We start from the raw sequence: 21,623 nt of genomic DNA on the forward strand, positions 1-21,623 counted from the left end.
GCGCGTCGCGGAGACTGTATCAACAAGTCATCCGTCATGCAGGCTTTTGACGAAAGGAAAGAAAAAAAAACGAAAGTATCTAAGTCTCTCGCGCGCGCGCGTTAGACAGAAAATTTTCCCGCTCTATAGCTTCTAAAGTGCTTCGTCTCGTTTAACCTTTATCAGCCAATTAGCCAATTGTTGCCAATGTAGTGGCAATTGCAGCAGCGTGACTCAGGCTCTCGCAATGTCGACAGATCCGTGTTGTCCGGAATGAAGAAGGCGCTTATAGAATAATAGTGTACTGCGTATGGTGTGTGATGTCTCTCACCTGTTGTCCAACGATGGGGTCACCGTCGCTCGGCCTGCCGGGCGATAGCTCCTGGTAGGTTGGCGACAGCGTGCTAGTGAGCCACATCGCGCCGCCGAGACTCTCGGAGCCGGCGTCCATGATGAGCTGCAGCTCCATTCGACTTTCTTCCTCGTTCCACGTCTCGTGCTCGAAAATTTTCGTGATTTCGACGTACCAAATTGGCCAAAAACAACAACTCTCTCTCTCTCTCTATCTTTCTATTTTTCCCTTTGGCTATCCTATCTAATAAGCTACGCCGTGTGTCTTCTTATCTCTCGAGAGGGGTGCGATGAAGAAATCGAAAGGACCGATCAGGGCAAGATAAGGGGGTTACCTTATAAGAGGGACTGTCTAGTAAGGGGTTATCGTCTTTGAGACTATGTGCATGTATACATATATCTGTATAAACAAGGCAAGATTTTCGCTCTCCTCTAGATCCAATTCACCGACACTCAGCACTTCGATTCCAGGCCCCACTTCATCGGGCTCGAATTTTTCCAATTTTCTTATCACTTCACAAGAGTCTCGAATTCGACGAGGAACAAGAAGAAGATGACGAAGAATAAAGAGCCACTTGGTATAGTGCATACGCCTCTCCTCTACCTCTTTCACCAGCAGCAGCACCACTCGACCACCGAAAATAAAAGGGAGAAAAACGAAACAAAAAAAACAACAACAACAAACTCTACACGAAACGATCGCCGTCCAGTCGAACAGCGTCCGGTTTCCTAGGGTACTCTCTGTCTCCTTCGTTATGGGGGTTTCGCGCACACCAGGCACGCATAATCACAACAGAGCCACCAAAGCTTGAAGATGCTACGAGCCCCTTGAGCCTTTATTTTTTAGTGTTAAATATCACACAATGATCCGCGAGTAAATTTTCTCTACGCTATGCTTCCTCTCGCACTATTTTCTCCGCTATCTCTCTCTCGTTCTCTTCTCGGACTCCCAATGGTGCGGCGCGCTGATTATCCACAGGTCTTAGAACATCACAAAGAAGCTGTTGTACAATTTCTTGATGCCGGTCGTCTCGCGTTGCCGATGAGTTTCCAGGAGGGCGCAGCCCCGCGACTTGAGGGACAAAGAACGCGAAAACACGACGTAAGCGTCCTCGAACACCATGGCAACGCCTTGGCTGCAGCGCATCTTGTTGTCGTCGCCGACAGCTACAGGGGATGAGCGATTATGTTGCCGCTGCAGCTCTGGTGGCTTCTCTTCCGGGTCTCGACGTCTGCGTCGACGGTGACAGGCGAAGCAGCGCTTCCGCGAATGCTGCGGCCGAACCTCGAGTTTTCGGTTGATCGGGTATCCTTGTCTAAATTGAATCCTGCTGGCGCTGGTTGCCACTCGGGCTTTCGTTCTCCTGACGAAGCTGCTCCTCTTTTGCTCGACGATTCCAAAGCAGCTGCTTAAGCTCCTTTATGCGTGGCGGGCGACTGCCGGCGCGACACTGATGCTGCCAAGTGGAGAGAACGTTTCTGGCCCAACGACCAACGAAGCAGAGTGCACGAGTAGTTCGGTTAGAACCGGTCAGCACCGAGAAGCCTGTGCGTCTCTCGGCGCGGCGGAGCTGCCGTACTTGCTCTCGGAGAGGCCACAGCACACACTTTTACGCGGACTAGGCACTCTCGAGAGGAGAGAGAGAGAGAGAGAGAGAGAGCGCAACGCAATGGCGATGCGAAATAATGACTATACGGCTCACACACTGATTAGTGTCTTGCTGTCTCTAGGCATCAGCCTATCACGCTGTCACCACATTTTTAAGATCCTGCGCTCCATGGCCGGCGGATAACACACGGAGGAAAATAATGAAGAATCAAAAAAAAAAAGAAGAAGAACTGCGTCACTGGTCGACGACTGGAAATCGGCAACTGATGAATCGACAACGACGACAACAACTAAAGGTTTCGATCGAGTTCGGGCGTTCCGGTGCCAAGGACTCGACACACCAATCAATGTCTCTCGAAGAGCAGCAACCAATAGAGCTGGGCCATTCAAATCTTATGGGCCTAGGCGCAGCCTTGGCGCGTCCCTCGGGGGTGTCGTGCTTCCGCCGCGAGAGGCCCCGATGATCTGCTGTCTCTCTGACACAACTGCCTAGCAGTCGACGTGCTATACTCGCGCTAATCTAGAGCGCACACACACACACATACTATCACACGGCGTTGAGCATCTCGCGTATACGTCTGAAGTTCAAGAGCGACAAGCTATATGCCAGCGACTAGCAGCGGATCGGCCAACGTTCGGCTAACTCACAGCGAATACCGCGAGATGGTGTCTGCCTGCCAGTACAGCTGAAAGCTTAGAACAACGACGACGAAAGACTCACAAGCCAATGGCAGAGCTTCGAGGATTAAGGGCCCCACCAATAGCCGAGACCCTCAATTGGAGTCACTCAACGAGCGAACGAGAGAGAGGTGATGACGACGACGACGACGACTACTACTACTACTACTACTACTGCTGCTGCTGCTGCGTCTTTGTGCCTCTGTGTGTCTGCGTTGATGTTCGCGATTGGCTTTATTCGCCTCGCGCCGCGGCTCTCTTGCTCTATCCACCTTCAATACGGACCGACGACTGACTACGTACATGCGCGGTGCAGCGGAGATTCGGGTGAGTTTCTAGCTCTCTTATCTGCCTTTCTCAGCTGTGTGCGACGATAGCGCGCGTGTCGGCTTTGCGTAACCTCCTTTTTCCCCCCTAGACTATAGAGAATTCGACCTGCTGCCAGAGGAAGATGCGATTCTCGACGACGTTGGCCTCTTCTCCGATGGTGTCTTCTCGGTGGAAAATCGTGCAGTCTGGAATCTGGAACAATGAGTCGGCGGACACGACTTGCTTCATTTCTTTGATTGGCTTTTTATGTGTGGAATATGTGCGGTTGGCTCTAGACATTTGGGAGATAATACGACGGTCGCATCTGCCGTGAGCGTGTAACGAGGTGTTTTTTCTTTATCATAATTTGTTGGATTGTTTACAAACCGCGAAATGAATTCTTATTATTCTTATAGGCTTCGATCGTAAAATTCCGCTGCAGCACAAATCCATTCATTTGCCGATCTCTTTCATTCGCTTGAAGGCACTATTACTATTAGGCGGCAAGATTGTAAACTAATCTAATCTAATTCATACCAGTCACATAAATATTAACTTTCTCGTGAGCCGCTGTTTTTCTCAAATTCCAACGACTTTGTATATTAAGTTTTCCTCGAACGTTTTAATGGAGAATTGAATACATTTTTTTACGAGCTGAATTTTTACGATTACACGAGTTACTTATCTCAGATATTAAAAAAAAAAAAAAAAAACGTACGACGAGAGAACACACTCCGGTGTGAATATCTTGCACCGGAGATTTTATCACGCTCAAAATTACGCTTAGCTAGATATAATAGGCTGTATTAGATGGAAATACGAGCTGCGTTCCGATTTCCCATGGTATAGGCAGTTGAAAAGTAAAAAAACGCTCCGAAAGATACGACCGTTTTAGTTCAAGTTTAAATCAATCCATCTACTTTCAATTTGAAAAGCAGACGACAAAATTAGGGTAGAAAGAAAATTTATTAATATTATATATAATTTTTAAATGCACAACACTAACAACTCGGCAGACACACAAGCAAGCAAGGCAAGCACACTTCAGCTTCACAACCAAAATTTCGCATCGTAAGATTTTGATCCTCCCTCAAACATCGTTAAAAAATCTTATCCATAATCGCACAAAGCATCATCAATCAGCCAGAGCCCGTACAGCAACAAATACTCCATATAGCCCACAGCGTTTTTGCTTCGACGACAATTGGCCAGAGGACGAGTAAAGAGAAGCTCGTGTATACACGCGGGACGAGTAAGAGAAGCGCCGCGACGGAATATATCGGTCGTGATTGGTGTTAATGGGAAAGGTCACGCGCGAGCCACTCGGAAGACGATGCCTTTTCATCCTTTTCGTTTTATTTCGCTGATGCTCACGCGTGCAAGCACCTCTCCTTGTTTTGCTTCTATTTGCCGTACTTGAGGGAGGGATTTCACACAATGTTACATGTGTACACGAGGAAAGAAAGAGAGAGAGAGAGAGAGAGAGAGAGAGAGAGAGAGAGAGAGAGAGAGAGATAGCGCAGAGATTAGCCTGGGTTGAGTGGACTTGGCGATTTTTATCGGCATGGGAGATATTACGATGGTGGTTCGCGTTGCTCGATCGATCGAACTGCTCGAATATATATATAATAAGCTATTTTACCGACGCGTGGGTATCGTGATTTTGTGTTTGTTTGAAAATGATGTTATTATACAGAACGTAACACAAATTATCAGAAGAAATTGCAATCGAGAAATCAAGCATTTTGTGAACAAAGGTGATTTGGATTGTAATTTTCTAAATGGATACTGCGCTCAATGCTAAGTGATGTCTATTGTGGCCCAATGCAAGAAACAATTCTTTTTCCAAACGGCTTATATCAATTACACAGATTATCAGTGATATGTATTCCGCGATTCTGAAACCGTCGAAAAAAACAAATTTTCGTACCATCTAGAAATGCTCGATACGACTTTCGATCGAACACGACTGCAGCACGAACCGTCCCACATTTGCAGTATACAGCGTGTACACTTCTGGCTGAGTCAGAAAACCGGTTGCCGCCGATCGAGCTAATGCGTTGATGCACCTCTTTGCATTTACTTATCTTGAATTAGAATTTATTTAAACCGCTTGATTGATCAGTATATATTTACTAATAACGACGATGTTTACCTTTTAACATTACGTATAGAAAAATGAAGTTATGTGCGTTTATAAAAAGTATATACGTTTATTCGTCGATATGTACACTGTATATAAAAAAGTTATCGTATAACTTAACAATTCACAGTCAATAATAATTGTCGTATAAAGTTATAAAAAATAAGCGTATTCAATCGTCGATCGTCCGACATGCCTTCAGAGTCTCTTCACACTCGTCCCTAAGCAACTCGCTCCACACCTGGTACCGATGATTCAGTCCAGGCACCGAGTGCAGAGTCGCTCTACTCCCCAGAATACCGGTCTTCGGATTAGTTGCTCCATAAAATATCCTCGAGACTCTTGAGTGCAGCAGAGCCATGGCGCAGAGGGAACAAGGTTCCTGGAGCAGAAATGCCCAGTATCCCGTACAGAGGTACGGTGCGCATTTATCATCGAATTCTTTCCTGCTTTCTTGTTTCTTCTTCTGGTCTTTCGCGATGAACGACAGGCCGTTTTCTTTGGGTACCTCGATCTTGAATATAGATTCCGGGTATCGAAGTGGTAGAGAGTCTCCGAGTTTTCTTTTAAGAGTGTCGGTCTCGCTGTTGGAGTCTTGGATGAGCTTCCAGGCCCCGCCACCCTGCACCTTGGCAACCAGATCTACCGCGAGCATAGAGGCGTGCCACATTGGGTGCTTGTCCTGACTTGATGCCGCGATGGACAGGATCGTGGCGTCGTCAGGGTTAACTATCACAGCACTTCCGTTGCATTCGCTGGAACCTATCGCGGAATCTTTAGCGGCGGCGATGGCCAACCTCATGCAGAACTCGAGACTTGCCAGCTGCTCGTCACTGAAAAGTGATTCGGAAATTAGGGCTTCGAGATTCAGATCGGGATGAAAGTTGACCGGCCAGAATTTCGAAGCATACTCCATCTGGGACTTAGTCCTGGGTGGCGTTGCTACCACCTCTAAGATTTCCAGCTCGTCCTCAAACAAAGTCAGGTCGAATCCCTTATCAGATAGCAATTTCTTCAACCCCTCGGCACTTTCGTTCATCTTGTCCACGGGTGCCAGGTAGATCCTAAGTCCAGAGCATCGTTTCAGATGCTGTGGACTAGGAAGAATCGGTCCCAAGCCAGCGATAGCCTTGGAGATGGCTTTCTTTTCCTTGAGAACACCAATGAAGGACTTCTGCAGTTCCGGTAGTCTGATCAGTTCTTCGGCAAGTATAGGTCTGGGATTCTTTTTCGCCAACGAATCTTCCATCTTGGACTTCTTCTGGTCAGTGGCCATAGTTAACTGTCCATTCACTGGTTCGCTGCGTCACGGAAAAACATGAAGAATGTGTGAGATGAGACGCACTTGCCTGTTAATCGACGGTGCAAACGAGCGGCTAATATATTATCGCTTTTATAGGATGTTATCGTTACCGCGCACACTTGGTGTGGATAAAGTTCGTATACTGTTGGAATTATTCACGATTTGAAAAATGAGTTTTGATAAGATATACGATGATGATGGTCTCGAGTGGTTAGCGCTGTAATTTGGGTCGAAAGCCTTCCTCAATCGGACAAGGACGGGGAAATCAAGGTTCCAGCTTTTCTCAATCTCTCAGCCAGGAAACGCTGCAGTCTCGAATAACATCACTCATACATTGTGATAAAAGTTATCCATTCCATTAGGAGAAAAAAAGATCTAATAAATCCAGTATACCGCGTGGGATTAATCCAATGAATGCTCATCGGAACCTTTATGCATACGTCTAGATTTTCTCTATGCGCTTTTATTTAGCTTCCTCGTGAGATTTTTCTGAGCGTTACACGTATCTAAGTCTTAGGAATCTTTTGTTTGTGCGATACCGTTGTCTTGCGCGTATCATCGTGAGCAAAGACGACGAAGACGGCGAGAAGGAGAAGGAGGATCGCGAGTCTAAATTGCTGTTAACTTGGTCCACGGCCGAATCGTTTGAGCGGAGTTATGGGCGCAATTGCGAGCGAGTCGCGACTGTATAATCGTACACTAGCAGCAGCGGGGCAAAGTCAATGCTGGACGATTTCTGAGCGAAGAGGATCAGTTAGACCCAGAGGAGATTTCAACGAGTCCTGTGCTGTATACTGTCGCTTCTTTGCCGAAGAAGCGACGCGACACGAGATCATTGAGAGATATCAGACTGGTAATTTGTCTTCTTTTTTCTGTTGAAGATAGATAAATTAGACTGATGTATATTTTGTTTAACAGAGTTAAGCGTGATTTATGGCACTTTGTGCGTTTCATGACTGCTGATGCTTGATTCAAAGTTTTGCAACTATTCGGTTATACGCCTATTGCGTAGGAACATACTTTTATACAATCGCTAAATTTATCTGATGTTACAATTATTTTCATAAGTTATCATCGTAGTCATTGATAAAATGTTATCCATCGCTTTGCGGGTAATATTTTTTTGTTATTTCTGCAAAGGACTTGTCAATTAGATAATTATTATAACAGAGAAAAGAAGATATTCAAATATCCTTTGCTTTACAAGAATCATTCACGCGCACGCGTTTGTAACAGTAACGTTTTGTAGCTGTCGGCCAATTGAAGTCGTTTATTTAAAGCCCACAAGCGGAAACTGGTTTGATGGACCGAACAATATACATGAGCTGACGCGAAAAAATGTTTGTCGTTCTCATGAACACAGCAGCAATCTCTGTGCTCTGACGTCAATCCATAAATCGGTTTGTAATAGTGTAAGAGTCGTTGGGCGTTGTGCCAGTGTAAGCTTATTTTTTGATTTGCTATATGAAAAACCACGGTGATCAGCGTGAAACTACTGATTAGATTACCGACCGAAAAGGTACACGAGCGAGTGCGATTTTCTCTCTCCCTCCTCCAGTGCACAGAAAGTAAAAGAGAAGCGAACGCGACGCAGTCGCGATGGCCTTGACGAAGCGTAAAGTCATCACGTGAGAGAGGAGAGAGAAAATGGTCAATAAAGCTTTTCCGAAGTGGAAGAAAACGAGCTTTTTCTTCCCTCTTAGATTGGTATGGGCTGTGGTTGGAAAATCGTCGTAGTGGTTACCGATAACGACTGGTAGGATGGACGTTCATAAACTAGGGGCTTTTATGTTGATTAAAAATACAATAATTACAACCTCAACATTTTAAGTAGACATATAACTGTTGTATTGTGTGAAAATAATGGAAACGCTTATTGATTCATTATTTTTCTCTTTGAACAATTAGCGACAGTTAATGAGATATTCAATACCTCAATTTCAATAGACTATACAGATATTTGGCCCAAAAAAGAAATAGAACCCACTCGAATAGAAATATCCGTATAGTAGTGCATAAGAAAAAGAGAAAGTTCATCGCAAAATAGTTCGAAAAAAGCGCGCCATCGGCAAAGCGCGTAAACATGGCTGACGACAGTACATAATATATAGCCTATCATATATCGGGTTGGCTGTTACGTAATTGTCTCCATGTTTGCGCGCACGTAAAGCTCCCCTACTTCTATCCGTCTGTGTACGTATGTAGGTGTATGTATTATTTATGACCTCGAAAGCTACACTGCATTTCTTGCAATAAAACTGCAAGGAAACCATAACAAATATGAAGAAGAATTGAAGAGCTTTTTTGTTGAAGTTTCAGACATTTTATTGCTATGGGAAAAAGAGGAAAGACTTCATTGAAGAAACGAAAGCTTGATTAAAATTTATGCGAGTGATATGGACACGCGTTTCCGCGTGTGCCTAATGTAAAAGAGCTGCGAGAATTTTAACTCTATTAAAGTGAAAGTCAGCGAGATACGTTGTGCGTCAAAATTACTGATAAATATGCAGTGTTACATATGTACACATGTGTAAAGCACATGGTGCTTGAAAATCATGTTGTAGAAAATATTGCAAATTAAATGATTTTTCCCACTGATTGCGTAATTGTGAATTATTTATCAAGAAAACAGTATAAATAACACGACTTCCAATAAATATAACGTACTTGAATCCGACTGATAACAATCATTTACGACCTGGTAAACTTCTCATTCAATTTTAATATTTTCCAGTTGACCATTCCAGCAGATCATTAATCCGACCATAAAACGTATCATAGCGATTCAAAAGAAAATCTTATAAACGCCATCATTCGATCACGATTATATCACTAATACCAATCATTTCCGCATATGTACATATATTCACATGTACACAAGTATACCCGTATCCGCAGTGCACATAGCAGCTCTTGCGTAAAGCCGCGAGAGAGAATTTCTTATCTGAAGCGAGGAGCCTCTGATGGCTTCTCCTACTTAGGCTTTGTTATATCGACCTGTCGTGAGCGTGATCTTTTCTTTTTTTCTCGCGTTGTCTTGATCCGCGAGCTGCTATCGGACACCTGCTCTCAGTGTGTAGTCTGTATCTACAAACAGTACATCTACAGCTACTTGTACATTTTTTTCATGAGGTTAAGACTGAATTTTACAAACAAATCATCTTTTGTATATTGACAAAATGAACAATTTTAAATGAAATTTTCACGGTAATTTGTAGTTCTAGAAAAAGTATATTTTCCAAGCGGAGACCCTACCGATTTCCACGATACCGCAGTTATGTAAACCTAGAAATCACACGAAATATGCATGTGTATAATTAGGCTCTGCTAGTTTCTGGAATTATGGTTTGATTACAAAGTAACGCATTAGTTAACACAAAATGTCGCAACTTTTGGAAAAATTTTGCTTAAAAAACCGGTGAAAAGATAGATTTAATTGCCAACGTGGAGATCCGGTACCTGCGTTCGAAAATTGTAACGCGACGATTCTAAAGGTCCAATTGCATAAGTAGTGTATAAACGTGACCTTCCTATGATCTGTATCATACCTACTTCTCCAGTGGAACGTACTCGCAATAATTAAGTTGTTTTGTCCTTTTGTATATGCATTTACAGAAATGAACGCAGATAGCGTTGACGGTATACATATAGCGACGATTTGTAGATAGTAAACGCTCTCGTGAATTAAACATTTTATCTGTCCGCCGTTGGAATGTCAGGCTTTTTTTTTAATGGACGCATCACAAAGGAACGGTTATCGATTTAAAAATAAATCATAGATTTGAAAAAAAAAACACAAGATTGTAGTATTGGATAATATAGAAGAGCAGTCGAAGTGATTTTCAAATTAAACAAAACTTATCTGTACGCGTTATCTCAGCTAATTGATATAGCACCAACATGCCCAGCAGGGCAGCTTGATTCATCTTTCAAAAGTAATACCTCATGCGACCATCGAAATGAAAATTTTTCCTTCCTCCGCACATATAGCTGGTTTTCGTCATCACAAGCATATGATCGAAACATGCAATTTCATAATTCAAAAGAACGAATGACCGAGACGCGGGCCTCTTTATTGCGACACATGAAAAAATGGGCCGGTTAGGCTTTTCAGAGAGTTTCACATATGCTATGCGTAAGTATGTGGACCGTCGTGTTTTGCGCTTCACGCGTGAGGATATTTATATACGATAAATACGGCTACGTTTAAGTGGATATTGTTGAAGAATTGGAGGTTAATCATATTCTGGATTAATGGGTTGTTCTAATAGTTTATGATGATTGCTAATGGAGAAATCTGACCGATTGTTGCTCTTCCTTTAGGGAGTTGACAGCAGTTGAATAAATAAATATAGAAATATTGCTAGAACATTTTAAAATTTTCGAATTTAAAAGGTTAATCATTCTACTTTGAATTGTAAATGATGACTGTTGTTGACAATAAATTGACTACATTAAGTAAATTGTAGAAGAATAAATATTAGCAGGAGCAACAAAAAAGCAAAACAAAGTTTCCGTGCTTTACAAAACAACTTGAATATCCAGTTTCAATAAACTGATCGTTATACGTCATAGAGCCTGAAGTATCCAGAACATCCTGAATGAGCATCCAATCTGTTTATAAACACTAACATCAGAAAAATAAAAGTATTAGAAATGAAAATATATCTGTCGTATTGATCTCATTGCAAACAATCATAAGTCAACAAAAGTTCAGCACATACGTGTTAATGAACCCTGACAACAGTGGCAAAAAAACAATCGCCAAGTATGTCAAAAAGTCCAAGTCAGCCAACTCTAGAGAATTAGGAGCACAAAGTCATAAAGCAGTAAACGCCACTGCTGTATCAGCTAAACTAGCCTAAAGTGAGCGAAACAAACCAGTCAATGAGAGCCAGTAGCTGTCACGCTATGCCTCCACAATTTGTAGTTAAGAGAATAAAAAAAAGTGACCCACTATAAAAAAAAATGCACATTCTGCACACCACACACACACCCATATGCAGCCAGACAGGTTGTCTCTGTTTACACTTTATCAGGCACTCACCTAGAAATCGCGAGTGTGTTAAGCGTATACACGTATGTTTTCCTTGTTCTGCCGCAGTGTAGAGTGAAAAATCTCCCTGTTGTGTGTGTCTCTGTCTCTATTTCCGTCTCTGTCTGTCGCGCATACGACGTCCCCTTACGTCGACGACGACGTACTTGATCGAGCGATTCTTTGGAGGTTAAGTTCCAGGTCGGGTTTGCGCACTGATGCCTCCTTCTGCACAAATCCGTGTATTCGGTTGTCCAGGTGCTTCGGTAGACAGTCGAAGATGAACCGATGTCGAAAGCTGCTACGAACTGCTGAGAGCCGACGAGAGCGAACGGAACGGAATGGATGCGAGAGCTAGCGATAACGGCGACTAACTGCGTCGAGCGCGACTCTCGCGCCTAGCGATAATTCGCGGGCGGTTAGGCAAACTGCTCTGGTATTCTTTTAATTCCTTTTTTATTTTGTCCGGATTTTGGTTTTGAAATTGGATTGTTTGAATTGGATGATGGTTGGTATAGGTGATTAATTAAGGAAGTTAATTTGTCGAAATTGGAACTAATAATGCGAGTTATGCTATCGAGGAGACGCAGATTAGCGCATTATGTATGTTCTATTTGTCATCACTGTAGGAGTCTAATTTTGCAGAGTTTTTGCGCAAATTGTGCAATTTGAAAAGTCTGGTAATTACGGTGTGTTTTCGCAGAACGTTGTTGCTTTTTGATATGCATACAGATAATATTTTTTTCTTTCCTGCAACATTCTTTCACAAACAGCTACATCGTATTTAAATTGCGATTTTTCATAAAATATTCAAATATTTTTTAGTCGTTATAACTAAATTACATTTTTGTTAATATGAAATGATCTTTTATTAAAAAGTATTTTAAGATTTGGTAAATGCAATTTTTTTTTGATGAATTTAATTTTCGCGCCTTTTTTATATAAGCGTGTGAAACGCGGAATTCGCGCATTATTGTGTTGTTCCTTTCGTCTTCTATTAAAAAACATAACCTATTTACGGCAGACTCGACGATAGAGCCTTAACACGTGGATCAGTGCTAATGTGCTGTTGTCAAATATATCATAAATTGACGTAAAAAATTTGATATTAGAAGAAGTGTTCTGTAGTTCGTAAAAAGTCAATAAATTGCCACAAGAGAGATCAGTTAGACGATATGTACACAGATTGTTGAACTTAAATACATATAGTGCACTTTAACAGAAATAACCATGGAGTTTGCAGATCTACCTCCAGAAGCTTTTGAGCCAATTAAAGCACAGATTCTGTGCTGTGAGTGTGCCACCCCAATCGAGCCAAATCCAACAAACATGTGCGTGGGATGTGTACGCACAAGGGTGGACATCACAGAAGGTATACCAAAATCAGCTGTCCTATACTTTTGCAGAAACTGTGAGCGATATTTGCATCCACCTGGAGAGTGGATAAAAGCTACTTTGGAATCCCGGGAATTACTGGCTCTGTGTATGAGGAAACTAAAAGGGCTGAACAGAGTTAAGTTGATAGACGCTGGTTTTCTTTGGACAGAGCCTCATTCAAAGAGAATAAAAGTCAAGCTCACAGTCCAAGGAGAAGTAATGGCAGATGCAATTTTACAGCAGGTCTTCATTGTTGAATATACCATAAACAATCAGATGTGCGATGACTGTCATCGCACCGAAGCAAAGGATTATTGGAATGCCTCTGTTCAAGTACGTCAAAAGGCCATCAACAAAAAAACATTTTACTATTTAGAGCAGCTTATCCTGAAACACAGAGCACATGAAAATACAGTAGCTATTAAGCCTATTCATGAAGGTTTGGACTTTTTTTATTCCACTGAGTCTGGCGCCAGAAAAATGACAGACTTCATCAATTCTGTTTTACCTTGCAAATATCAGCATTCTAAAAAACTTATTTCTCATGATATTCATAGTAATGTATACAATTACAAATTCACTTTTAGCATTGAAATTGTGCCTGTGTCAAAAGACAGTATAGTTTGCTTACCGAGAAAACTTACACAAAAATGTGGAGGTTTAAATCCAATTTCTCTTGTTTACAAAGTTACAAGTAGTATACATTTGATAGATGTATCCTCTGGTCAAGTAGCAGAAATTAGCTCTAATTTATACTGGCAACTGCCTTTCAATAGTGTTTGTAATCCAAAACAATTAAAAGAATATGTGGTCATTGACATTGAACCAATAAAGGAGAAAGACAAGAAAAAGTTCCCAGGACAAGGTCACATCTCACACAAGTTTGCTATTGCGGATGTTTGGGTAGTCAGAGCAGAAGATTTAGGATTGGACCAAAATACAATTCATACTCGCACTCACTTGGGAGGGATCTTGAAACCAGGTGACTCTGCTCTTGGCTATGCTTTACGTGAGAACAACATAAACGATGATAATTTTGAAAAACTGGATGAAAATCAAGTTCCTGATGTCATTCTGATCAAGAAATTCTATGGACATGACAAGGCAGCTCGTCGCAGGGCTAGAATGTGGAAGTTGAAACATATTGCAGAGAATGTTGATATGAATTCTGAGAACAATGAGTATAATGAATTTTTGGATGATCTTGAGGAGGATCCAGAACTGAGATCAAATGTCAATATCTTCAGAGATAAGAGCAAGCAAATTCCAGTTGATACAGATTGCATTGATCCAACTATGCCTCAAATCACATTGGAAGAGATGCTTGACGATCTTGTGATTGAAGATGAAGAAATGGCTGAATTCATAGAGTAAAGATAAATCACAATTCAGTATGAAGTGTAATTTTCTTGTATATCTAAATAAAATAGATTCATATGCATTGTTATATATTGCATAGAATTTAATGGATACAAATTTTGCAATTCATTGATTGAATGCTGTATAAAAGAACCTGTAAATGATTTACTAGTAAATACAAAGCTGTATTAAATATTTTATATCTCAATCAGAAAAATAAATGAAAAAAATTTAACAAAGAATTAATGATTTTTTATGTACAGATTCTTCTTGGTAATACATATTTGTTAAATAAATACATTTTGAATAATTGATTGACTATTATTATTTTGCATAAAGTGGAACACCCTTGAATCTTCACCTATATTTAAGTCAACAGGAAATATATAGAGTTTTAACATCTTTTATTCACATTTTAACATACAATAGATTATGCACATTTGTTAATTTTAAAAACTAAAATAGTAGATATCTAAGAACAACTTTTGAATGAGAAAATCAAAAATTTCTATTTAATAACTTTTATTTTGTTACATTAGACAAGCTTACAGCTCTTATACGAACAAATTAAGTTTTGATCAAAAAGAAATTAACTGAAATAACAAGAATACGAAAATAATATGCAGGTAAAATTTGTTACATTGCAGTTGCTTAGAAGTAACAGATAGTCCCAAAGCAGGGGGAGCGTTGGCTAATACTTTTCGTTTATTTTTTTATTCAAGCTCCTACACCACAGTTTAGCAGGCCTCAACATGGTAATTCTTGTGCAGCTCAGGCTTGATGTCATAGACCAAATCCAAAATCTTCATCATAACAGCATTCCTGTGAGTGCTCAATTGGCTGTTCATCTCTTCGATCTTAACTCGAGTGTCAGCATCGATTCTGGCAGCCACATCCTCCTTCGAACCCATGTGTTTGGCCTCAAACTCACGGAACTGCTTCTCCCTTTCCTGCCTATACTTTTCGATCTCATCCTGAGCCTCCTCCTTGGCCTGCTTCAACCTGCGGGCCTTGCGTTTTCGTGCATCGGACACCTTCTCCGCAGCTCGTTTCTCGGCCGCCAAAAGTTGCTGGATTCCCTGCGTCTGACTGGCCATGTTTATTCAATTATCTTACGACAATGTATGACTTTATCTGCAATAAGCAATAAACGATGCTCAGTTTTCGAATCCGAGAAAAAATACGAAGCAGATTAGCAGAAGATTCAGTAAAAAACCAAACTTACACGACCAGGGAGGTGTCTTGCAGCTCTCACAACTGAAAAATCGATCATATGATCAAGGCACCTCCCACCCGTCGCGAGAAAACCCCGTGACCGTGTCTACTACTGCGCATACGATTCCACGCTGACACGTGCGCACGGGCGATTTGATTGCGGAGCGCCACTCGCGACTGTCCAACTCGTCGGCTGCTTGCGACGACAGACGCTATTGCTTTGATATATCCCTCGATCTGTCGGTTCGATTTTAGGGAAGAAAATGATCGAGAAAAGGTCTCGGATGCGGTTATACACCCTTGGACTGATGCTGGCGATTATTCAGATTGGATGCGTTGCAGGTGAGATTTTTTTGGAGTTGCGGGGTTCGGTTTCGATGGATGTTGTTAAAGACGTAACCTCACTTAGTAAAAATGTTTTTCGGAATTTCTTTTACGAATCTTGGGGATTTCCAAAGATTTTTCATTTAGTTTCTATGATATGGTCTTTGCTTTGTTGATTTTGTATTAGTTATCGAATTTAGAAGGGTTGTGTGAAGATCGAGTTTTGTAGGCATTATTCATTGGTTTTTCTTGTTACAAATATTATTTTGAAATATCAAATTTAAACATTTCAATGATAAAGTACATAGCTCCAAATTCTTTTAATCAGATGCCGTACAAATATGATCAAAATTTTTAATCATCACTTGAACTAAATGAAGTAATCTATTTCAGCAAGAGGAACCAAATATGTTACTTGTGGATCAGTCACTAAACTGTTGAACACAGACTACAACGTAAGGCTACACTCACATGATATCAAGTATGGCACTGGTAGTGGACAGCAGTCAGTTACGGCAGTAGAAACTAAAGAAGATGGAAATTCATATTGGCTAGTCAAGGCACCAACAGGGAAGCAATGCGGTAGAGGGTAAATCAAATATTGTGCATTTCGAAATCTTTACATGCTATGCTGTACGAATGATGGTTGTTAATTTAAACTCTCATCTACAGAAAACCTATTAAATGTGGAGACACAATTCGCCTGGAGCATGTGGCAACTAAGAAGAATCTTCATTCCCACCATGTAAGTTCACCTCTGAGTGGCAAGCAAGAAGTGTCAGCTTACGGAAATAATGGAGATGGTGATACAGGTGATCACTGGATGGTTGTATGTCCAAGTGATTACTGGGAAAGGGATGAACCAGTTATGTTGAAACACATTGATACTGAAGTGTAAGTAGCATTATTTATTTTATTCTAAATTTTTTTATTGAAAAACAGTACTACACTATACAGTTAAAATAAATAATTCTTTATTTACAGATATTTGGCTGTGACTGGAAGAACCTATGGTTCACCGATAGTTGGCCAGAATGAAGTAGTTGGCGAATACTCGAGTAACAGCTACTCACAGTGGCAAGCAATGGAAGGCCTCTTCATACATCCAAATGACTTTAAAACATTGCATCATGAACATACTGAACTGTAATAATGTTGATCTTTTAAATCTCTTTGATGGTCTCAAAATAATCTGCAGTGTGTGAGATTTTTTTCAGTGTGTACGCATGAGTGCTATGTAAATATGTATGTGCTATAGCAAAAACAGAAAGGTATCATTATTTGTAAAACAATTTTTACAATTCAAAAAAATAATGAGGTGACATATTATGATGTGATTTGAGGGAAGCCATCGGTGAAGATGAATGATAGATGATTTGATGCGGCTATGAAAGAATGACAGAATGTGACTTAGATACACTTAAATCAAGAAAGAGTTGACATTTGTTTAAAACTTTTAATTTACATATCTTGTAAATTATTTATTACATAAATCTGTATGTAATAGCAATCAATTATTGACATTGTCAATTTATATCATCAACATTTTAATAGAGCTTTTCTATAATAAATATAATATTTATATGTACAATCAAACCAAAGTTTAACAGTTTTAACTGTCCTCATATATATTAAAACTTGTATTAAGCCACTCATATTCACCAATGTGTTCCAATCAAACACTTTTTAATTCATACTTTTCATCTATACTTCTTGATTGTAAGAATCCATTGAACGGAAAGATGACATTCAGAAATCCATAACTTCCAAAAATCTGATATACATCCTGGTGTTTTCCATCATCAGGATAGTACCTTTGTCTCCCTGTTAAACAGGTGAACAGCTTCCACAATCCATAAACTAGGGAGAAACAAGCTATGGAAACTGATACATTAAACAAGGTAACAAGGAAAACATTTGCACTTTCATCACCTACTAACAAAAATTTGGCTAAAGTAATTGGAAAGAAGAAGTTAAGTGCAAAGTAATAAACATTGAGCTTTGTAGTATCTGCATGTACAAAGTAATTGTACAAATAAGGACCCAAAGTGAACACAGAGTAAATGCAGGAAAACGAGGCATAGAGACAAACTAGAATGAAGTTTCCCATGTTTTGTCTCAACACACAGCCTCCAAGAAAGAAACAATGATGATCACGATAGTAGAAGCACTTTTTGCAAAGAATGCAGTGGTGTGCAGGCCGTCGAGTGTAATGTTTGCACTTGCCGCAGTACCAGAACTTTGATCCACTACATTGACTTTCTTGACAAGTGGCCATAGTAAATGGTATGGCAGCTTTTTTGTTGATGCTGTATACAAGATACCAATTAAGATAGAACTGCACTGACAGAAAGACAAATAGTGTTGGTATACTGTTATGTATGTACATGGTGACAAATCCTATCATTAGGCTGAATAATACTGTTATGACTGGGCAAACCAAGTAGGCAACATAATGAATTCTCCTCATTCTTCATTCCCGGCTGTGGGTCCAGCCTTATTTTCATGCAGCATTGGTCAGCTGTTCTGGCAATTGGCAAGATTTGGCATTGAATTTTTGTTTTCTAACACACGATATAATCATATAGAAAAATCGGAGTATTAACTCATGAACTCTCCCCAAAACTATAATCGCCAACTCGCCAAGACTTGTGAAGTTAGCGCCCGGAATAAATAAATATTATTATTTATTAACTTACCTTACGGAAAACGATTCCTCCTCACTTGCGGAAATAATCTCCACTCAAATTTTCACTTGCGGATTTTCCGTTTTTCAATAAATGTAAAAAGAAAATCGCCGATCAGGCGCGGCGCTAAAACTATACTTGATGCTATTACCTCGAAAAACAACACTTTGACATAAATTTTTTATTGAATTCGATTCCTCCTCATTTGCGGATTACGTAGGAATCATTATTATATGGATTATTAATTAAAATAATTTAAAAAATCATATCATAAATTTTACTCGGGAACCTGGTTTATTTTTAGTGACTTTTGTTCCGTCCGTTCCGATATTCCAATAATATCCCTAAACGTGCCTACAGGCGCTGTGACGATAAAAGTAATGTAGAATATTACGGAAAATCGGTGTAATCTGGCCTGAATATAAGTGCATAAATCGTTTCCTCCTCACATGCGGATTATCGTCCAATAGTTGAAAGATGCCATTGAGCTGCATTATTATTGAAAAATATGGCCTAAACATCGCCAGCCACATAGGCCGATGGGTTATGTAGCATCAGCTGATTATTGTTTTCGTCGTGTAGCTTTGGCTCTGCAGTAATGACTGGACGTTCTGGATCATCTCTGTTTCTCATCACGGTTTGCTGAATATTTAACATCAGATATGTATTACTCTATCAACATTTTTACAATCTGTGTAAAATCGTTCCGGGTACTTTGTGTTTTTCTATTTTTTTTTCAGGATTTTAACGCTGCAAACACAGAGTCGGATGGACGCTTTAAGGTTAGAAATTAAACACTTTACTCAAAATCATGTCTTATTTACTATTTCTTTTATGACTTTCAACAATAGTATTATAACAAATTTGCTTAATCTTATCAGATTCAAGTTTTATAATGTTGTCGAACATACAGTAATGAAGCTATTTTACACATCACAGGAAATTTATCCACTATTATCTTTTTGCAAACTGTTTCAGCTAATCCATCACGTATTTCCCATGTATTTTCACTATGATTGAAAATAGTAAAATAATGGGCTAAACCTCCACTAACATTTGAACCGGTGAACGCAATAAGTCCTGATAACGAGTAATTAGCATCCCTTATTTTTATAACCTTGGGAATCTCTTGAATATTGCTCGCTGTATTTGATCTAATACATTTATTTTTTTATTTTTCAGATTTTCTACTACATCATCTCTGTAACAGTCTTCTGTGTCTATTATTAAATAGGAATTAATGTTATACGTCAAACTTGCATAGTTAGAACAATTTTGGCAATACACGTTTGTATTATGTAAAGAATTTGTTATTTCTTTTTCCAAACAAGAGATACCATTTGTTATGATTAATAACAAATTAGGTACTATTACAGGTACAGTTTTTGATGATCTATATTGACAAAGATGACAATATATCTCTTGGTTGTTATTACAAGAAGATTCCGTAAGGATTGAAAACAAATTATTTACATTGTAGTTACAATTTAATTTCTTGGGCAATTCTTTTAATGTTTTAACTTGCAACATAACACGTATTCTCTCTCTCTGTAAAGATAGTCAATGGAACATTTGTTATTAAGATAACATAACAGTATTTTAAAAACATTCAAGTTATTACCTATATTTACTGAATTATATAATAAGTTCTACATTTCATTTTCTTTTTGTACCGTAAGAATAATAAGTTCAAATATGCTATCAAAAGGACAGGTATGGATAACTGAAATTAATACATCATTGTAATTTATGCGATCCATCTTATTTCCATTTATCAGAAATGTGTGTTGAGATAAGTCTATAGCATTTATTTGAATTATACAAGATTCTACTGGTTAATTTTGAGTTTTAATAATAGTTTTACTTGAACTTTTAGTGATATTCGGTGTAGTAACTTTTTTTGTTGAATCTGTACTACTGTAGTTTTCTCAAGTTTTGAATTAATTAAAGTCTCTTGTTTATGCAATACAGGTAATAACTTTGATTGGAATTTACTATTTTCAACAATTTTACTTTCAGTCGTTTCATGAAATGGTAGACTTTCGGAAGATTCTAAATTGGAGTTTATAATTTCTAAAATTTCACTGTTATGTAATTCTTCATTATAACTCATTTCCTGATCAATTACTTTAAGTGCCTCATTTTCACTTTTATGCAATTCTTCATTATAATTCAATTCATGATCGATTACTTCAAGTGCCTCATTTTCACTTTTATGCAATTCTTCTTTATGAGATACCGAGAGGTCTGACATTTGCATAAAACTTGATTCGTCATCTAAGGTTTCAAGTGTTTCATTTTCATCAATACAGAAATCATATTTTTCATTACCTAAACCCATCCAATTTTCATTTTGATGAAAATAACTTTCATTAAAATTTTTTTTCTCAGATTTTTTAAATGATTTTTGGCTAGATAATTCTATTCTTGCATTTCGAATTTCACTTTCTAGTTTTTTTAATTTTTTCTTGAATGTATTGATCAACATTTAATTTTTTTTGTAGTAGTAACGGCCACATACGACGATGCCAATGACAATCGACTGAATTTATTTTTTAATAAAGAGGTCCATAATGAAAAATGAGTGCATAATTTAATTAAATAGTTAGTAAACTCTTTACACAAATAGGCATTTGGTATGTCATAAAAACTTTCTCCACTACTGCATAAAGATTCAATGTCTTTGCTTTTTTGTTCAAAAATTTCTGTCAATTTTTCAGGTACTTTTGTATTTATTATGTCTAATATGTTACCAATTTGTGTCTTATCAAAGTTTAATGCACCCCGTGATTCAAATTTTTTAATTAAGTTTTGTCTATATCTAATGACATGCTCATTTTCGCACTCACTTAGTAAAAGAACAAATATTTCTTTTAAAGCATTCAAAAGCCCATCCCATTCGTGTATTGAACTTAAGTATAAAATACTATGCATGTAGAATCTTTTTATACTATCCTTTTTAAAGCACTCTAATTCTTCCATCCATGTGAGTACACTTGTGATCGGTATATGAAATGTGCACTTTGGTAAACGATTAGAAACCAATAAATTTGAAAGAACAAGAAAACATTGCTGAAGATACTGCTCATAAGTAATTGATCCATTGAATGCATCACAAACAGCGGATAAAACTTTGTATATAGGAGGACAAAGAATTTCTTCAGGTATCGATGCACCAGATCTTATCCATTCTGAGAAGAACAGATATAATTTATCAAAACTTTCTGAAAGCATTTGACAAAATGAAAACAATT

The 21,623-nt window shown here is 39.0% G+C and overlaps 5 protein-coding genes and 2 long non-coding RNA genes across 10 annotated transcripts; 4 read left to right on the forward strand and 3 right to left on the reverse strand.

The window, feature by feature from the left end:
* Window positions 1-315: 315 nt before the first annotated feature.
* Window positions 316-4,444, forward strand: LOC116738576. The gene is made up of 2 exons (XR_004344906.1): window positions 316-3,272; window positions 3,343-4,444. It is a non-coding gene; the product is annotated as an uncharacterized LOC116738576 (long non-coding RNA).
* A 671-nt stretch (window positions 4,445-5,115) lies between these two features.
* On the reverse strand, window positions 5,116-11,804 carry Adat3 (adenosine deaminase, tRNA-specific 3, TAD3 homolog). 2 transcript variants are annotated; one of them, XM_016984815.3, is made up of 3 exons: window positions 11,420-11,804; window positions 5,981-6,370; window positions 5,116-5,902 (listed from the first exon to the last, which is right to left on the reverse strand). In XM_016984815.3, the coding sequence occupies exons 2-3, from the start codon at window positions 6,343-6,345 to the stop codon at window positions 5,242-5,244; spliced, it is 1,026 nt and encodes a 341-aa protein (XP_016840304.1). In that variant the 5' UTR covers window positions 6,346-6,370; window positions 11,420-11,804; the 3' UTR covers window positions 5,116-5,241. The 2 variants fall into 2 exon arrangements, with proteins under 2 accessions (XP_016840304.1, NP_001135424.1); NM_001141952.1 differs by having other exon boundaries at window positions 5,242-6,370; window positions 11,420-11,684.
* On the forward strand, window positions 6,370-8,970 carry LOC107981037. The gene is made up of 2 exons (XR_001729121.2): window positions 6,370-7,225; window positions 7,291-8,970. It is a non-coding gene; the product is annotated as an uncharacterized LOC107981037 (long non-coding RNA).
* Window positions 11,805-12,637: 833 nt separating the features above from the next.
* Window positions 12,638-14,453, forward strand: Nmd3 (nonsense-mediated mRNA 3). The gene has a single exon (NM_001141951.1). The coding sequence runs from the start codon at window positions 12,638-12,640 to the stop codon at window positions 14,156-14,158; it is 1,521 nt and encodes a 506-aa protein (NP_001135423.1). The 3' UTR covers window positions 14,159-14,453.
* A 77-nt stretch (window positions 14,454-14,530) lies between these two features.
* LOC100119565 (V-type proton ATPase subunit G) lies at window positions 14,531-16,113 on the reverse strand. Its single transcript, XM_008217545.4, has 2 exons — window positions 15,369-16,113; window positions 14,531-15,277 (listed from the first exon to the last, which is right to left on the reverse strand). The coding sequence occupies exon 2, from the start codon at window positions 15,238-15,240 to the stop codon at window positions 14,881-14,883; it is 360 nt and encodes a 119-aa protein (XP_008215767.1). The 5' UTR covers window positions 15,241-15,277; window positions 15,369-16,113; the 3' UTR covers window positions 14,531-14,880.
* LOC100119531 (stromal cell-derived factor 2) lies at window positions 15,478-17,278 on the forward strand. The gene is made up of 4 exons (XM_001600151.6): window positions 15,478-15,700; window positions 16,076-16,271; window positions 16,355-16,576; window positions 16,667-17,278. The coding sequence occupies exons 1-4, from the start codon at window positions 15,622-15,624 to the stop codon at window positions 16,830-16,832; spliced, it is 663 nt and encodes a 220-aa protein (XP_001600201.1). The 5' UTR covers window positions 15,478-15,621; the 3' UTR covers window positions 16,833-17,278.
* LOC100120105 (palmitoyltransferase ZDHHC22) lies at window positions 16,571-18,340 on the reverse strand. 3 transcript variants are annotated; one of them, XM_032599562.1, is made up of 3 exons: window positions 18,070-18,338; window positions 17,380-17,991; window positions 16,571-16,934 (listed from the first exon to the last, which is right to left on the reverse strand). In XM_032599562.1, exons 1-3 carry the CDS (start codon window positions 18,150-18,152, stop codon window positions 16,916-16,918), a joined length of 714 nt encoding a protein of 237 aa, XP_032455453.1. In that variant the 5' UTR covers window positions 18,153-18,338; the 3' UTR covers window positions 16,571-16,915. The 3 variants fall into 3 exon arrangements, with proteins under 3 accessions (XP_032455453.1, XP_001603777.1, XP_008215685.1); XM_001603727.6 differs by having other exon boundaries at window positions 17,380-18,337; XM_008217463.3 differs by having other exon boundaries at window positions 16,578-17,991; window positions 18,070-18,340.
* Window positions 18,341-21,623: the final 3,283 nt, after the last annotated feature.

The sequence above is a fragment of the Nasonia vitripennis genome, chromosome 4, assembly GCF_009193385.2.
Source record: "Nasonia vitripennis strain AsymCx chromosome 4, Nvit_psr_1.1, whole genome shotgun sequence".
In the NCBI taxonomy this organism is placed as follows: Eukaryota; Metazoa; Arthropoda; class Insecta; order Hymenoptera; family Pteromalidae; genus Nasonia; species Nasonia vitripennis.

Bases quoted from the DNA above. Each gene is read 5' to 3' on its own strand.
- Adat3 (NM_001141952.1), bottom strand. From the start codon at position 6,345: ATGGCCACTGACCAGAAGAAGTCCAAGATGGAAGATTCGTTGGCGAAA.
- Nmd3 (NM_001141951.1), top strand. From the start codon at position 12,638: ATGGAGTTTGCAGATCTACCTCCAGAAGCTTTTGAGCCAATTAAAGCA.
- LOC100119565 (XM_008217545.4), bottom strand. From the start codon at position 15,240: ATGGCCAGTCAGACGCAGGGAATCCAGCAACTTTTGGCGGCCGAGAAA.
- LOC100119531 (XM_001600151.6), top strand. From the start codon at position 15,622: ATGATCGAGAAAAGGTCTCGGATGCGGTTATACACCCTTGGACTGATG. The intron at 15,701-16,075 runs GTGAGATTTTTT...AATCTATTTCAG, and splicing joins TCAGATTGGATGCGTTGCAG to CAAGAGGAACCAAATATGTT. The intron at 16,577-16,666 runs GTAAGTAGCATT...CTTTATTTACAG, and splicing joins AAACACATTGATACTGAAGT to ATATTTGGCTGTGACTGGAA.
- LOC100120105 (XM_001603727.6), bottom strand. From the start codon at position 18,152: ATGAGGAGAATTCATTATGTTGCCTACTTGGTTTGCCCAGTCATAACA.